The following is a 16,814-nucleotide window of genomic DNA, read 5'->3' as shown; positions in this document are numbered from 1 at the left end:
GTTTCATATACCAAGTTATATGACTCAAAGGTGTATGGCTGCGAAAATAGAGAAAACAGTGTAAAATTAGATGAAAAACTTAGCATGTTTAAGTTAGCTTGCCAGCATGCTACCGTTTGCATGCTAACAGTTAACAAATGTCACATACCAAGTTATATGACTCTGGTGTAAAGGGTTGCAAAACTAGCTCAAAAAGTTTGCATGCTAATGTTAGCATTTTAGCTTGTGTCACATACCAAGTTATAATACTGCAAGGTGTATCGCTGCGGAATCAAAGAAAAAAGTGTAACATTTGGAAAAAAGTTAGCACTTTATCATTAGCGCCCTAGCATGCTAACGTTGGCACACAAACAGTCAACAGCTGTCACATACCAAGTTAAATGACTCTAGGGTAAACGGTTGCTAAATTAGCTCCAAAAGCTAGCACTTTAATGTTAGCATGCTAGCATGCTAACGTTATCATGTGTCGCATACCAAGTTATACGACTGTAAGGTGTATGCCTGTGTAATTAAAGAAAACAATGTAAAGTTAGCAAAAAAGTTAGCACTTTAATGTTAGCGTGCTTGCATGCTAAAGTTTTGCACCTTGTCATTAAGAGATTATTCTTTCTTTCTTTCTTTAGTTTATTTCGAACATGAACACACTTACAGCAAAATACATCACACAATTTCATATAATTTCACTTTACATCATGTCCGAAAAGGAGTAGGAAGAAGCAAAGTTTATTTACTCCTACCCCTTTCCCACTTCTGCGCGTTTACAAATATATACATTCATTTACTGACTTTTTTTTATAGTAAAATGACATCCGTGAATGAATAATACAACAGTTTTGTAATATATAATTAAGTCAGTCATTATTAACATACTGAGATGAAGAATATCTTATTTTCAATAAGGTTGAAAGTATTTCTCATAATTTTTCTTCTTTGTACTTTGTAAGCACTATTAATTTGAACAACCTCTTAAACTGGATCATATCAGTACAATGTTTAACTTCTTTACTTAATCCATTCCGTAATTTAATTCCACATACTGATATGCTAAAGGTTCTAAGTGTTGTATGTGCATACAAATGTTTTAAATTAGATTTTTCTCTAAGGTTATATTTCTCCTCTTTTGTTGAGAAGAAAATGTTTTAAATTAGATTTTTCTCTAAGGTTATATTTCTCCTCTTTTGTTGAGAAGAATTGTTGTACATTCTTTGGTAGCAGGTTATAGTTTGCTTTGTACATCATTTTAGCTGTTTGCAATGTTACCAAATCATAGAACTTTAATATTTTTGACTCAATAAAAAAGTGTTTGTATGTTCTCTATTTCCAACATTATGTATTATTCTAACTGATATTTTTTGTAACACGGTTAACGAATATAGCGCACATTTGTAGTTATTTCCCCATATTTCTGCACAATAACTCAGATATGTAACACTAGTGAGCAGTAGAGATTATGAAGTGATTTTTGGCCCACGACGTATTTTGCTTTTTTCATTATTGAAATGTTTTTTGCCACCTTATGTTGTATATTTTGTATATGAGATTTCCAGTTCATTTGATCATCTATTAATACTCCCCAAAATCTGGTTTATTTTACCCTTTCAATGTCTACTCTGTCTATTTGTATTTGTGTATCATTCTCTCTTCTACTGTTACCAAATAGCATTATTTTAGTTTTACTGAGATTCAAAGATAGTCTGTTTTTGTCAAACCATTTTTTTCATTTGTTCATTTCTTCTGTTATTATTTGTATTATCTTCTGTGTGTTCTCTCTTATACAGAAAGCAGTTGTGTCGTCTGCAAATAAAACTGACTTTAAGTCCTTTGTAACTTTACAAATGCCGTTTATATAAATATTAAACAATCTTGGTCCCAGTATTGATCCCTGGGGTACACCACAAGATATTGACATATTTTCACCCATCTTCACATATTGCTTCCTGTTGGTTAAATAGCTTCTTACCCAGTTCAAGACCAAACCTCTGATGCCATATTGTTCAAATGTCTTTATTAAAATATCATGATTAATTGTTTCAAATGCTTTTGTTAAGTCCATGAATACAGTGGCCGCTAGAGATGCGCGGATAGGCAATTATTTCATCCGCAACTGCATCACAAAAGTCGTCATCCACCCGAACTAACATTTTATCAAAACCACAACCGCCCGCCACCCACCCGTTGTTATATATCTAATATAGACGATGCAAGGCATTCCTGTTAAAGAAAGGAGACTGATCCAATGCAGCAGAGACATTCAATGCGTGCCACACATTAATATCTCTTGGCCACGCATTAGAGGCTAAGAGATATTAATGCGTGATAATATTATTTATCATTATTATAATATTATTGTCATTTCCATTAAGAAAGTGTTGGCTATTATTGTTATTTTTTTTCCCTGGTCTTTAGTATTCCCTTTTTTAATTTGTCGCGTACCACGTCTGCAGCCGGCGTTGCAATCTTTTTATTTTTTTCTTCTTCTACTGTTGTGTTGTGTTGTGGTGTGCTGTGTCACGCCTAATTTCTTCCCCCTACAACCCCCCCCCCCCCCCCCATTTACTTCCGTGGTCATGTTTCCTCTTACGTCATTGACAGCGATCGATAGCGCTTCGGCTTTGACTGCCCATCGCTGGAAGGATACTTCGTCTTTGACAGCTGCTTGAATCTGAAGAAATCGATTATTGTTTTTTTTTGTACAGGCGCGAAACAGGACAGTCGCATGCGGGTTAAGGACCCCCGGCAACTTTGTGACTTTATTGGACGCAGCCCAGGAAGTAAATGGGGGGAAGGCTTTTGTAGGGGGGAAGAAATTTGGCGTGACAGCTGCAGCAGTGCCTGATGAATAATTGCCTGTTTCAAAGAGTGCTGCTCGTTTTTCGTATGTGGGTAACAAATTTTAACTATGTTTTTTTTTTTTCTGAATTGGTTCAACCGCCACCTGCCCGAATCTATTTAAAATCTATTTTTTTCGTCATGCATCCGCCCGACCCGCGGATTATCCGCGGACTCCGCGGTTGTGTCCGCAAACCGCGCATCTCTAGCGGCCGCACATTCTTTACCATCTATTGCATTGGTCATTTCCTCTGTTATTTTGATTAATGCTATCGATGTTGAGATATTTGCTCAGAATTCATATCGGTTCTCCACGAGCGTCCCACTTTTAATAATGAAATAATAATAATAATAATAATAGATTAGATTTATATCGCACTTTTTCTATTGTTAGATACTCAAAGCGCTCACAGAGAAGTGGGAACCCATCATTCATTCACACCTGGTGGTGGTAAGCTACATTTGTAGCCACAGCTACTAGACTGACGGAAGCGAGGCTGCCAGTTTGCGCCTACGACCCCTCCGACCACCACCTACCATTCATTCATCATTCATTTCACCGGTGTGAGCGGCACCGGGGGCAAAGGGTGAAGTGTCCCGCCCAAGGACACAACGGCAGCGATTTTTTTTTTTTTTTTTTTTTTTGGATGGTAAGAGGCGGGGAGCGAACCTGCAACCCTCAGGTTTCTGGCACGGTTGCTCTACCCACTACGCCACGCCGTCCCTTTTGTTGATAAATATATCTAATCGGCTATTGAATAGTTTTTTTCATGATTTTGGAGAATTGTGGAAGTAATGTAACTGGTCTGTAGTTAGTAAACTGGTGTATGTCTCCATACTTATAAATTGGTACGACTTTTGCAATTTTCATTTTGTCAGGGAATTTGCCGGTGTTGTTCAGTGTTTACGATTGTGTCTGCATTGAGTGTTCTCCATGCTTGCGTTGACATTTCCTTTGCTTTCTGCCTCGATTCTAATCAGAGGAAGGAGACTTTTGAAATACATTGCAATATATTTTCATCCTGGTCCTTCATTTTAATAGGTCATAAAAAAAATTAAAAAAAAATCAATAATTGTGGATATGGACCGATATAAAACACTTGTATGCAGTTTTCAACCAGGCCTATCGCAAAGCACCTTGTATATTTTATAACATGCTGGGAACTCCAAAAAACTGCTCGCCCTATGACAAACGACTAGAAGTCTGCTTGACAACCAGCATCACGACACGGTCCTCAAACCCCCTGCTGGCCTTTCCACACAAATAAATACTGTCATTATCTAATGTTCCCTCATGTCATCTGCAATTAGCTGATTGGTGCCCCGGTGGTGACCAGCTTGTAGTAGGCTCCCTTCAGGGCCATCAGATGGTCGTGCGTTCCCTTCTCGATCACGTAGCCCCGAGACATGACGGCGATGATGTCCGAGTTCTGAATGGTGGACAGGCGGTGGGCGATGACGATGCATGTCCTGCCTTCTCTGGCTTTGTCCAGCGCCGCTTGCACGGTCTTGAGGCCAAAAGCAAAATAGAGTCGCAATTCACAAGCTGTGGCCCGCAGAATAATATTGTGCATCCTCGTACCTTCTCGCTCTCCGTGTCCAGAGCTGAGGTGGCTTCATCCAGCAGCAGGATTTTGGGGTCGCGAATGATGGCCCTGGCGATGGCGATGCGCTGCTTTTGACCTCGCGATAACTGAGAACCCTGAGCTCCCACGTTGGTGTCGTATTTCTGAGCACAAAGATCATGTGTTGCCAATTAGGAGGCATCTCTGCATCCACTTGGGGTGTCCCGATCCGATGTTGATGTCAGATATTGCGGAAAAAACAAGTATCGGACGATACCGGAGGGCTACTAGGAGCTAGCAGCTACGCAACAGCTAAGCACACAATAGCACGCGAGCTAGACATACGTAATAAGTGTCCTTCATTGCACAATATTGCGGTCTAAAACAGTTTGTCAATATAAACAAGTATCAAGTAGTTGCATATTATTTAAACCAGGGGTGTCACACGTAGGGCCCGCGGGCCGGATCAGGCCCGTGAACAGGTTTTATCCGGCCCGTGTGATGAGTTTGCCAAGTATGAAAATGAGTTGTTTTTTTTAAAGTAAGAAACTGCTCTTCTAAATGTGTCCACTGGATGTCACAATAGCAATTCTGTTAGGCAAGCAAGCGGTTTATACCGGGGCCAAGCGTTGGATGAGCATCCCTCAACTTTTTCAGTCTTTTTTGCCACTTGTGCCAGCTTTTTTGAAACATGTTGCAGGCATCAAATTCCAAATGAGCTAATATTTGCAAAAAATAACAAGGTTTTTTAGTTCGAACGTTAAGTATCTTGTCTTTGCAGTCTATTCAATTGAATATAAGTTGAAAAATATTTGCAAATCATTGTATTTTGTTTTTATTTACCATTTACACAACGTGCCAACTTCACTGGTTGTGGGGTTTGTAAATATATATATGACTTATTTTTAAAGTTTTTATGACTGAGACCAAACTTGAGGGTAGCACTAAAGGTTAAAGGCCTACTGAAATGAATTTTTTTTATTTAAACGGGGATATCAGATCTATTCTATGTGTCATACTTGATCATTTCGCGATATTGCCATATTTTTGCTGAAAGGATTTAGTATAGAACAACGACGATAAAGATTGCAACTTTTGGTATCTGATAAAAAAAAGGCTTGCCCCTACCGGAAGTAGCGTGACGTAGTCAGTTGAACATATACGCAAAGTTCCCTATTGTTTACAATGATGGCCGCATGAAGTGAGAGAGATTCGGACCGAGAAAGCGACAATTTCCCCATTAATTTGAGCGAGGATGAAAGATTTGTGGATGAGTAAAGTGCAAGTGAAGGACTAGTGGGGAGTTGAAGCTATTCAGATAGGGAAGATGCTGTGAGAGCCGGGGGTGACCTGGTAAGAGTCTGTGTTGTCCCAGTTCTCTACAGGCGTCTGTGTATCGAAGTCAAAAGTCCTCCTGGTTAGAGTCTCTGTTATCCGAGTTCTTCCATCTTGACTGCATCTTTCGGGAATGTAAACAAAGAAGCGCCGGCTGTGTACTGTTGTTGCTGACTACGTTCGAAAAATACGTCCATTTCGCACCGACAACTTTCTTCTTTGCTTGCTCAGCTTCCTTCTCCATAATGCAATGAACATGATTGAAACAGATTCACGAACACAGATGTCCAGAATACTGTGGAATTATGAAATGAAAACAGAGCTTTTTCGTATTGGCTTCAATGTGGAAGGCATACCCGTGTTCCCCGGTCTACGTCACGCGCATACGTCATCCTCAGAGGCATTTCGAACCGGAAGTTTAGCGGCAAATTTAAAATGTCACTTTATAAGTTAACCCGGCCGTATTGGCATGTGTTATAATGTTAAGATTTCATCTTTGATATATAAACTATCAGACTGCGTGGTCGGTAGTAGTGGGTTTCAGTAGGCCTTTAAAAAATCTCTGTATTGTTTTGGTCTTGGAAAAATAAAAAAATCCAAATGGCCCCCGCAAGTTTTGATTACTCAGCGGGTGGCCCTTGGTGTAAAAGTTTCTTGATGTAATCCAAACATGGCCATTGAAAAGCTGATAAAGTGTCTGCCATCGATTCAGCGACCTTATTATTCCCGCCTGCGTTTTCTCTCGCAGTCTTAATTTGTTTGCCCCTGTTGACTGATCAGCCTGAACATTCAAACAAACTAATCCCCGTGTTTGCGCCCGGGGTCGCCCCACACGACTCCACCTACCTCGGGGAGAGACATGACGAAGTCGTGGAGCTGCGATTTCTTGGCGGCGGCGATCACCTCGTTGGTGCCGATGGCGCGCGAGTTGTCGCCGTACTTGATGTTGTCGGCGATGCTGCAGTCAAACAAGATGGGCTCCTGGGACACGATGCCGATCTTGGAGCGCAGGAAAGACACGTTGACCAGGGTGGAGTCGCGGCCATCGATCAGCTGTAAGAGGCGATTGATTCCGCTGTTAGTCGCGGCCAAAGCGTGGAAGTACAATCCTGTTAATGAGCTCCACTCTCCTTTCTCCTCCCAACTTACTCAATCACCGCCGTGACTTCTCACGCCACTTGCAGCTCAATTACCACCAATTACATCTTGGCGCTCCTTCCCTTCTGGCAGGGAAGTCAAGTGCTCACGAAATTGTCTGATTTAAATGTGAACCAAGGAACCGAATATTCAGAAATGTTACATCGTTACCGTGAATTCCAGACTGAAAGACGCTCCTTTTTTTTTTCCTACGCTTTGAACCCTGCGGCTAATTTAGGTGCCCTCACTGACGTAGAAAAGGTGTGTTATTGTTTGTGCCGTGGCGCCATCTTTTGGACGAGTTTGCTCACTCCAGTGCTGCTGGCTGAATGGCAGGGCTGTAAAAAAAATATATTTTCAAATTAATCGCGATTCTTATTTGTAACGTTATTAATCGATTACATTTTTTTTTTTTAATATATATATATTTTTTCCAATCTGTTCTATCCAGCTACTCAGACAAATCATATTGTTGATGTAGTTCACAGGTGTCAAACTCAAGGCCCGGAGGCCACATCATTTTATGTGGCCCGCGAAAGCTTGGACATGATATGTCTCAATAAAGGACTTTTTTTCACAGAAAAAATAGATGCACTCCATACAATACTATTATCTAATAATGTAACAAATGTTATATTATGACACTAAAAAATTATGTTGGATGATTTATGATTTCGAAGCAAGTTATCCATCAAATTGTACACTGTAGGAATAACAATTAATTTGACTGTAAAAAAAAAAAAAGTTGGAGCTCAGTCGCCGGAATTTTTCCCCCCAAAAAATAAAATGGTGGCGTTTTTGTATTTACAGTAGTACACTGTAGAAACAACAACCATGGATTTTATGGGGGGAAATGGCAAGTCAGTTGCTCGAATTCTACAGCAAAAAAACTGCGGGACCTTTTTTCCACTTACAGTAATGTGCTGTTAAAAAATACTGCAAACATTATGATTATAAAAAATGGCAACTGAGCTACCAGATTTTTGCCGTGAAAACTGCAGACTTTTTATGTGTGCCTAACATTATAAATAATAATTAAATACAAATACAGTACATATACATATATTATTGACAGTTATAAGCGGCCCTCTGAGGGCAGCCATAACTGCATTGAAAACAAGTTTGAGACCCCTGATGTAGATGATCTATATCTGCTGTACAGATTCACTTTAGACAAGAGAAGTGTTGGATATTTGTATTTAACTTTATTAAATGTTTGGGAAGAATTTTACAAAAGAAAACCAGTTTTATTTGAAGTAATATTGAAATTGATAAGAGCTGTTTATTTTTTTGAGGAATGCAGTTAATCATAGCACTGGCATGCAATAATATTTAAAAAGTATAGATTTTGAAACGAGAATTGTTTTGAACCGAGAATCGATTCTGAATTGAATTGTTACCCCCAAGAATCGAATCGAATCGTGTGGCTCCCAAAGCTTTACAGCCCAAGTGACTGGCTACAGTGTTTCCTGTTGTTTAAAGCTTTGAACCGGAAGTACAAGAGCTATCTGCTCTTCCAGTAGTCCATAGCGTTTCTACTCATATGGATTCTTCATTCATCGCTCCAAGCAACGTTTGTAAGTTTTACAATATATCCAAAACTATTTATACTTACTAAACCGTCCCATGTGTGATGTATGTGGGAGTGTTTTCATGCATATTTGAACGCGCTATCGTAATTTAATGACGCTAGCGACGTTAACATCAGATAATATGCTAACATGTTTACGAGTGTCTGTGTTAGTATTATTAACTTACAACGGCATTCTTTTTGTATTGTTTCAGTTTCACAAATTCCTCAGTAAATTCACCAAAACGTCACCGTGGAGTTATTGAGTCTGTTTAGCTGATTGGAAAATATGTTGGTTTTTGCCCGCAAAGTCCCCCTTGTGTTCAGGCACTTATTCACTGAGTTATATTGACTTATCACTTTTGATACCGTATTTTGGCGACTTTAATCCGCTACTTTTTTTCCTATGCTTTGAACCCGGCGGCTTATAAAACGGTGCGGCTAATTTATGGATGTTTCTTCGGTAACAGCCATTATGTTTTGTATTCAACAAATAGTTGTCATAAAACACCGACAGAGACACTAACAAAAGGTGTGTTATTGTTTGTGCTATGGTGCCATCTTTTGGACTAGTTTGCTTAATGAAGGTGCTGCGGGTTTTTCGTCTACAGTAATTTTTTTAGTTTCGTGCCTTGAACCGAAAGTACAAGTGCCATTTCGTCTACTAATTGTTCATAGCGTTTCTACTCGCATGGATTCTTCATTCATCACTCCAAACAACGTTTGTAAGTTTTACAATATAACTAAAACTTTTCTTACTGACTAAACCGTCCCATGTGTGATGTCTGTAGGAGTGCATAGTTGTACGTGCTATTGTAATGTAATCAAGCTAGCATCGCTGGCAACAGCCAATATGCTAAGACGTTTACGAGTGCCTGTGTTCGAATTATTAACCTCCATTTTTTTATATTGTTTCAGTTTCTTAAAATTCACCAAAACGTCACCGTGGAGTTATTGAGTCTGTTTAGCTGATTGGACAGCCAGCTTGCGCAGCTAGTGGGTCCATGACGATGAATTCTGTTTTGTTTGATCCCCCGTTTTACTGCCTTGTTACAGACATCGTCTGGAAACAATAAAGGTATGCAAATAAACATTTACAGAATCTTCTGTTTAAATAACTATTTTCACAAGCTATATATCTGCGGCCTGTAGTCTGGTGCAGCTAATATAGGAAAAAATACTTTTTTCTTGTTAAATTTGGTGGCTTATATGCGCTCTACAGTCAGGAAAATAGCGTACTTTGGTGGAGTAAATAACCCAAATTCGTTATCTGCCTTAGACAGGTTTCATGGACAGTGACACTTACTGATTTGTTTGAAAGCGACATGTCTGACATTTTCCAAAAGGCCATCATGTGCCATGACTGTATCATGTTGACTGATATAAATTTAGACCTCTATTTTGTCTCCGGGTAAACGACAGAGGGCCTGATCTACCGAGATCCCAATAACAAGCGCTAAAAAGTGTTGTTTATTATTATAGGGCGTACTTTTATTGGCACCCGATTCATGTGAAATCCAACGGTGGCATGTTACGGTACCCGGGTTGCACGTGACGTCACGCTCGGTTGCCGACTCTTCGCACTTTGGCACTTGGCGATCACTCAAGCAGCACTGAGAGTGGACTCGGCCAAACTACCTCTGGGTCAGGGGTTCTTAACGTTTTTATCTCAGGGCCCAACTTTTCCACAACAGAGGGGTCTGGGACACACTTAAATATTAATACTGAATTAGTAATCTTACTTTTGACTTTAATCATATTCAATAATTGTATGTAACCTACTTACAGTTAACAACCTTGTCAAATGATATGAAAGAATGTGTTAATCACAAAAAAATATTATTTATTTAACACATAAACCTCAGGCTTAGGTCAGGCTGATTAGAAAAATAAGTACTAACTAAATATAGTGCATTAAAAGGGACTCATGAATCACTGACGGAAAATAAATGTACAAATTAATAATGAATGTTTCTTAATTGAACTGTCAATACAATTAAAGTGCAAATGGACTTACAGCTTCACCACGTTAGTCATCATTTTTGTACTTAAGAAACGTTTCTATGACTTTAGCTCCAGACTTCTTCTGATTGTTTGATATTGTCTTTACTGCCACAAGTGGTGGGAAAGTGTATTGCAACTGAGTATTGCTGCGGTCCAGAAAAAAGTTATTTTATGGCGGCCCGACAATGGTTAAGAAACACAGTCATGTTGCAATTTTCAATGCTGGCAAAGCAACTGACTCAATAAACGCGCCAACGTAAGTAAAGTAAAGCTATGCGTTTTCATAAATGCACTAGCTTGATGCTAATATACATTGACATGCTACTGATTAGCACTGGGCTATGTCATCAACGGGGGAATCCGGAAATGGGGATTATTTTATATTTATTTTTGGCTCATAATGTTAGCCGTCTCAGCTTTGAAGCAATCATGAACTGGGGTGACAAAACGTGCAATCTACAGATCAAAATAATAATTTCCATGCCTTTATCTCCTTTTTAAGCTGTGGAATGGGCTCTAGTGGTGTAGATGTTCCTTGTAAAGTTAATTATCTACACATTACTCAAAAAGTTACTCATTTTCATGAGCAAAAAAATACAGAACTAAGTGAAATTTTGTTCGTCTGGACGGCCCTTTTAGTTGAGAGCAAGCACATTGTGATTGTGAAGTCATTTGTGTGTGTGTTTACTGAAAAATCATATTTGGAGCGTCACATGAGAGCTCATTCCCTCCTAAAGATTGTTATAGATGCTGCATTTGAAATGGAAGCTTATTTTTTTTTGTTTATAACTTTTATGAAAGCGTCATTAAAGGTGTCATATTAAACTGTTTTACCACACTTTTAAATAGGTCTCAGAGGTCCCACGGTAGTTTGTTTGAAGGGAATTGCACAAACTAGCTCAGAGTATAGACGGTTCAGAAGTGCTTTTAGTGAGCCCTACTGGGAACACGTTTTTTTGTGTGTCTGTAGCTCTAATGCTAATGAGCTGTTTGTCTTCAGCAACGTGAGTCCATCCAACAAGCGCTAATGTTGCGCTTTTTTCCCACTTTTTACATTTACAGTACAGGCCAAAAGTTTGGACACACCTTCTCATTCAATGCGGTTTTTTTTTTTCATGACTGTTTTCATTATAGATTGTCACTGACAGTGTTGGGACTAACGCGTTACACAGTAAATTTTTTATATTCAGTAACTCAGTTACCGTTACTACATGATGCGTTACTGCGTTATTTTACGTAATTTTTTATGTAGTATCGGCTAGAAACAGAAGATCTGAGTGTGTTTTATTACAGCGCTGCAGTGACGTGCTTCTGATTCTTCCTCTGCACTCTGTGTGTGTCTGGGTGTGGGAAGGGGAGGGGAGGGAGGGGAGGGGCGTGCGCAATACAACGTAAACCGTTGGCCAACCAAAAAGTAACCACAGAACACTATACGACAGACCTGGGCATTCTGCGGCCCGCGGGCCGCATCCGGCCCTTTGTGTGTCCCTGTCCGGCCCGCGTGAGGCCAATTATAAATTACAAAATACATTTAAAAAAGTATCTATGTCGAGTGTGCAATACAACGGTGCTGCTTTTGTTTTGAAAATCGTTATTTGTATTACTTCCGTGTGGACAGTGAATGTGAACAGCTGCAATCACAAATTACAAAATAAAGTTGAAAAAACATCTATGTCGTGCGCGCAATACAACTGTGCTGCTTTTATTTTGAAAAGTATTATTTATGGGCGTATGTCCGTGTGTAACCTGCGAGTGAAGGTGCACATGCAGCGACTAGTGATGCACGGTTTACACCCGAGACGCTAAAAAGAGAAAAGTTGATGACGAATGGCATGTTTTTAACAAGACATGGACTGCCAAGCAACGTTTCCTCTAAGGTGCGCGCCTGCGCAATTGCGCACGGCTCAAGCGTCCGCTGCGCACAGCAAATATATGCCGCGCACTAAATCAAATCCCATCTGAATTCTAAACAAAATAAACATATTTATTCTGTGTAATTTTGCAATGCAACTTTGAGTGACAGTGACAACAAGCGGCCCTAACGGTGTTCGTCAACACCGTTCAATTATTGTAACGTCTATCGAGATGCTTCGAGGACAGGAATTTTATCGATCACTTTATTGAGCAAAACTGTTTATATTCGGACATAACCACACCAAAAACATGAGTAAAACACTTCTATCTCGAAAAAGTAGTCATTTTCTGCCGTACAAACGAGGCCAAAACAAACTTGTCATCTGTCACCAACACGCATAGCACTAAACCGCTGGCGCGTTTATGGCCACACAAAAAGTCGGACAACTCAAACACCACACAAAGTTACACTATGACTCCTCAGTCATACGTGTGCTTATTTTACTGTCATTTATTATTAATGTTAATTTATTTATATTAGTCATGGAATGCTGTTACACACACTATGTTGAAGTATTACTATTATTAGATAGATAGATAGATAGATAGATTGATAGATAGATAGATAGATAGATAGATAGATAGATAGATAGATAGATAGATAGATAGATAGATAGATAGATAGATAGATAGATAGATAGATAGATAGATAGATAGATAGATAGATAGATAGATAGATAGATAGATAGATAGATAGATAGATAGATAGATAGATAGATAGATGGATAGATAGATAGATAGATAGATAGATAGATAGATAGATAGATAGATAGATAGATAGATAGATAGATAGATAGATAGATAGATAGATGGATGGATGGATGGATGGATAGATAGATAGATAGATAGATAGATAGATAGATAGATAGATAGATAGATAGATAGATAGATAGATAGATAGATAGATAGATAGATAGATAGATAGATAGATAGATAGATAGATAGATAGATAGATAGATAGATAGATAGATAGATAGATAGATAGATAGATAGATAAATAGATAGATAGATAGATAGATAGATAGATAGATAGATAGATAGATAGATAGATAGATAGATAGATAGATAGATAGATAGATAGATAGATAGATAGATAGATAGATAGATAGATAGATAGATAGATAGATAGATAGATAGATAGATAGATAGATAGATAGATAGATAGATAGATAGTACTTTATTGATTCCTTCAGGAGAGTTCCCTCAGGAAAATTAAAATTCCAGCAGCAGTGTACAGAATTGAGATCGAATTTAAAAAAGTAAATAATGGGGGTATAAATGGAAACATAATAGAAAAATATTACACTAGAATAAAAACAAAAAGCATCAATGAGAATACAACTATAACAGTAAAATAAGAATATAACAAGAGAAACTAGGCATTAGTGACCATGTTATGAAAACGTATTACACTGTTATTGTTTTGCATCCCCCGTCATTCTAATACCCCCCCTCCCTCCCAGAGAGGAGTTGTACAGTCTAATGGCGTGTGGGACAAAGGAGTTTTTTAGTCTATTAGTCCTGCACTTGGGATGAAGCAGTCTAGCACTGAACAGGCTCCTCTGGCTACTGACAACGGTATGCAGAGGGTGACTGGCATCATCCAGGATGCTCACTAGTTCTTCCACAGTCCTCTTCTCTGCCACCGTCACCAGTGAGTCCAGTTTTAGTCCGATCGTAGAACCGGCCCGCCTGATCAGTTTCTCCAGTCTGGAGCTGTCCTTCTTAGATATACAGCCCCCCGAGCACACTACGATGTAGTATTATTAATTATTATTATTACTATTATTATTATTTATCTTACGGTATACATCAAAAATAATATTGAGCAAAATTTAATTGAAATATTGTCGATGTGGCCCTCCAGCAGTGCTCGGGTTGCTCATGCGGCCCCCGGTAAAAATTAATTGCCCACCCCTGCTATACGACTATACGGTATAGTGTTCTGTGGTTACTTTTTGGTTGGCCAAGCGGACGTGACGACAGGCTGTCCTCACTCAGGTCTGCACGGACCTGGAGGGGGCGTGCCTTAAGTCCGGCTGGAAATCGGGAGAAATTGGGGAGAAATTGGGGAGAAATTGGGGAGAATGGTTGTCCTGGGGAGAGGCACTGAAATTCGGGAGGGTTGGCAAGTATGAGATATTCTCACTTCTTTTCTTTTGTCGAGCACAAAGAAAATAACAATTTAGTTAAATGTAAGTTGTGTCTTGGATCAAAGATCCCGTCTACTGCCCAAAACAACAATTCAAATATGCCTGGTTAGGCTCTGTGTATGTCACGTGTGCCTTCCTTAGGGGAAGCCAGGTTTACAGCTATGTTGTTGATTGATTGATTGATTGAAACTTTTATTGGTAGATTGCACAGTACAGTACATATTCCGTACAATTGACCACTAAATGGTAACACCCCAAAAAGTTTTTCAACTTGTTTAAGTCGGGGTCCACTTAAATTGATTCATGATACAGATATATACTAACATCATAATACAGTCATCACAAAAGATAATCATCAGAGTATATACATTGAATTATTTACATTATTTACAATCCGGGGTGTGGGATATGAGGGGTGTTAGGTTTGGTTGATATCAGCAATGTCATCAACAATTGCATCATCAGAGAAATGGACATTGAAACAGTGTAGGTCTGACTTGGTAGGATCTGTACAGCAAGTAGTGGACATAGAGAGAGAGAGAGATCAGAAAGTATAAGACAAAGTGTCTACATTTGATTATTTACAACCCGAAGAGGTATTATGTGGAAGGGAGGGTGTTAGTTTAGGGTTGTAGTTGCCTGGAGGTGTTCTTTTAGTGCGGTTTTGAAGGAGGATAGAGATGCCCTTTATTTTACACCTGTTGGGAGTGCATTCCATATTGATGTGGCATAGAAAGAGAAGGAGTTAAGACCTTTGTTAGTTCGGAATCTGGGTTTAACGTGGTTAGTGTTAGTGTTATTATGCTGTTTGTTACTTATGTACACTACCGTTCAAAAGTTTGGGGTCACATTGAAATGTCCTCATTTTTGAAGGAAAAGCACTGTACTTTTCAATGAAGATAACTTTAAACTAGTCTTAACTTTAAAGAAATACACTCTATACATTGCTAATGTGGTAAATGACTATTCTAGCTGCAAATGTCTGGTTTTTGGTGCAATATCTACATAGGTGTATAGAGGCCCATTTCCAGTAACTATCACTCCAGTGTTCTAATGGTACAATGTGTTTGCTCATTGGCTCAGAAGGCTAATTAATGATTAGAAAACCCTTGTGCAATCATGTTCACACATCTGAAAACAGTTTAGCTCGTTACAGAAGCTACAAAACTGACCTTCCTTTGATCAGATTGAGTTTCTGGAGCATCACATTTGTGGGGTCAATTAAACGCTCAAAATGGCCAGAAAAAGAGAACTTTCATCTGAAACTCGACAGGCTATTCTTGTTCTTAGAAATGAAGGCTATTCCACAAAATTGTTTGGGTGACCCCAAACTTTTGAACGGTAGTGTATGTTATGTTGCAGCTATTTAAATTAGTTTTGTCAATTTCTTCTGGCCTGAAATAAATTGGCCCTTTGAAACATATCTTTGTCTTTGTGTGTTGTATGTAGACCACATTGCTTAGCAGAGTTCAGTGATGCAAATGCATGTCAAGTTGATCAACACATTGTATTATTCTCCAGTGCAATAACAGTATTGAAATGAAGGCTAAAAGGGCATTAATGGGAGCTTAAAAAAAAAAAAAGTAGAAGAAGTAACTAAATAGTTACTTTTCGCAGTAACGCATTTCTTTTTGGTGTAAGTAACTGAGTTAGTAACTGAGTTACTTTTGAAATAAAGTAACTAGTAACTGTAACTAGTTACTGGTTTTCAGTAACTAACCTAACACTGGTCACTGAAGGCATCAAAACTATGAATGAACACATGTGGAGTTATGTACTTGACAAAAAAAGGTGAAATAACTGAAAACATGTTTTATATTCCAGTTTCTTCAAAATAGCCACCCTTTGCTCTGATTACTGCTTTGCACACTCTTGGCATTCTCTCGATGAGCTTCAAGAGGTAGTCACCTGAAATGATTTTCACTTCACAGGTGTGCTTGAAAGCTCATCGAGAGAATGCCAAGAGTGTGCAAAGCAGTAATCAGAGCAAAGGGTGGCTATTTTGAATAAACTAGATTATGTTTTCAGTTATTTCACCTTTTTTTGTTAAGTACATAACTCCACATGTGTTCATTCATAGTTTTGATGCCTTCAGTGTCAATCTACAATGAAAACAGTCATGAAAATAAAGAAAACCTATTGAATGAGAAGGTGTGTCCAAACTTTTGACCTGTACTGTACACTGGGGGTTTCCAAACTACGGCCAAATGCGGTCCGCCGGCATCTTCAATTTGGCCCTCAATAAATGGCGGGAAACGGTGTATGCATATCATGTACAAATAGCCAGGGGTCTGATAGTTGCCATTA

At 38.9% G+C, this 16,814-nt stretch overlaps 1 protein-coding gene across 1 annotated transcript in view; it reads right to left on the bottom strand.

Annotated features, from left to right (window-relative positions):
- Window positions 1-592: 592 nt before the first annotated feature.
- LOC133657360 (bile salt export pump-like) overlaps window positions 593-16,814 on the bottom strand; it is an 85,269-nt gene continuing 69,047 nt past the window's right edge. The window contains exons 27-29 of the mRNA XM_062058611.1: window positions 6,576-6,782; window positions 4,412-4,558; window positions 593-4,337 (exon numbers count right to left, since the gene is read on the bottom strand). Of these exons, the coding sequence (XP_061914595.1) occupies window positions 4,137-4,337; window positions 4,412-4,558; window positions 6,576-6,782 (555 nt within the window). The 3' untranslated portion in view covers window positions 593-4,136. The remainder of the gene's footprint in view (window positions 4,338-4,411; window positions 4,559-6,575; window positions 6,783-16,814) is intronic.

This window comes from Entelurus aequoreus, linkage group LG01, assembly GCF_033978785.1.
Source record: "Entelurus aequoreus isolate RoL-2023_Sb linkage group LG01, RoL_Eaeq_v1.1, whole genome shotgun sequence".
Classification (NCBI taxonomy): Eukaryota; Metazoa; Chordata; class Actinopteri; order Syngnathiformes; family Syngnathidae; genus Entelurus; species Entelurus aequoreus.
Note: the sequence above shows the minus strand (reverse complement) of the source record. Positions and strands in the feature narration are given on the sequence as shown.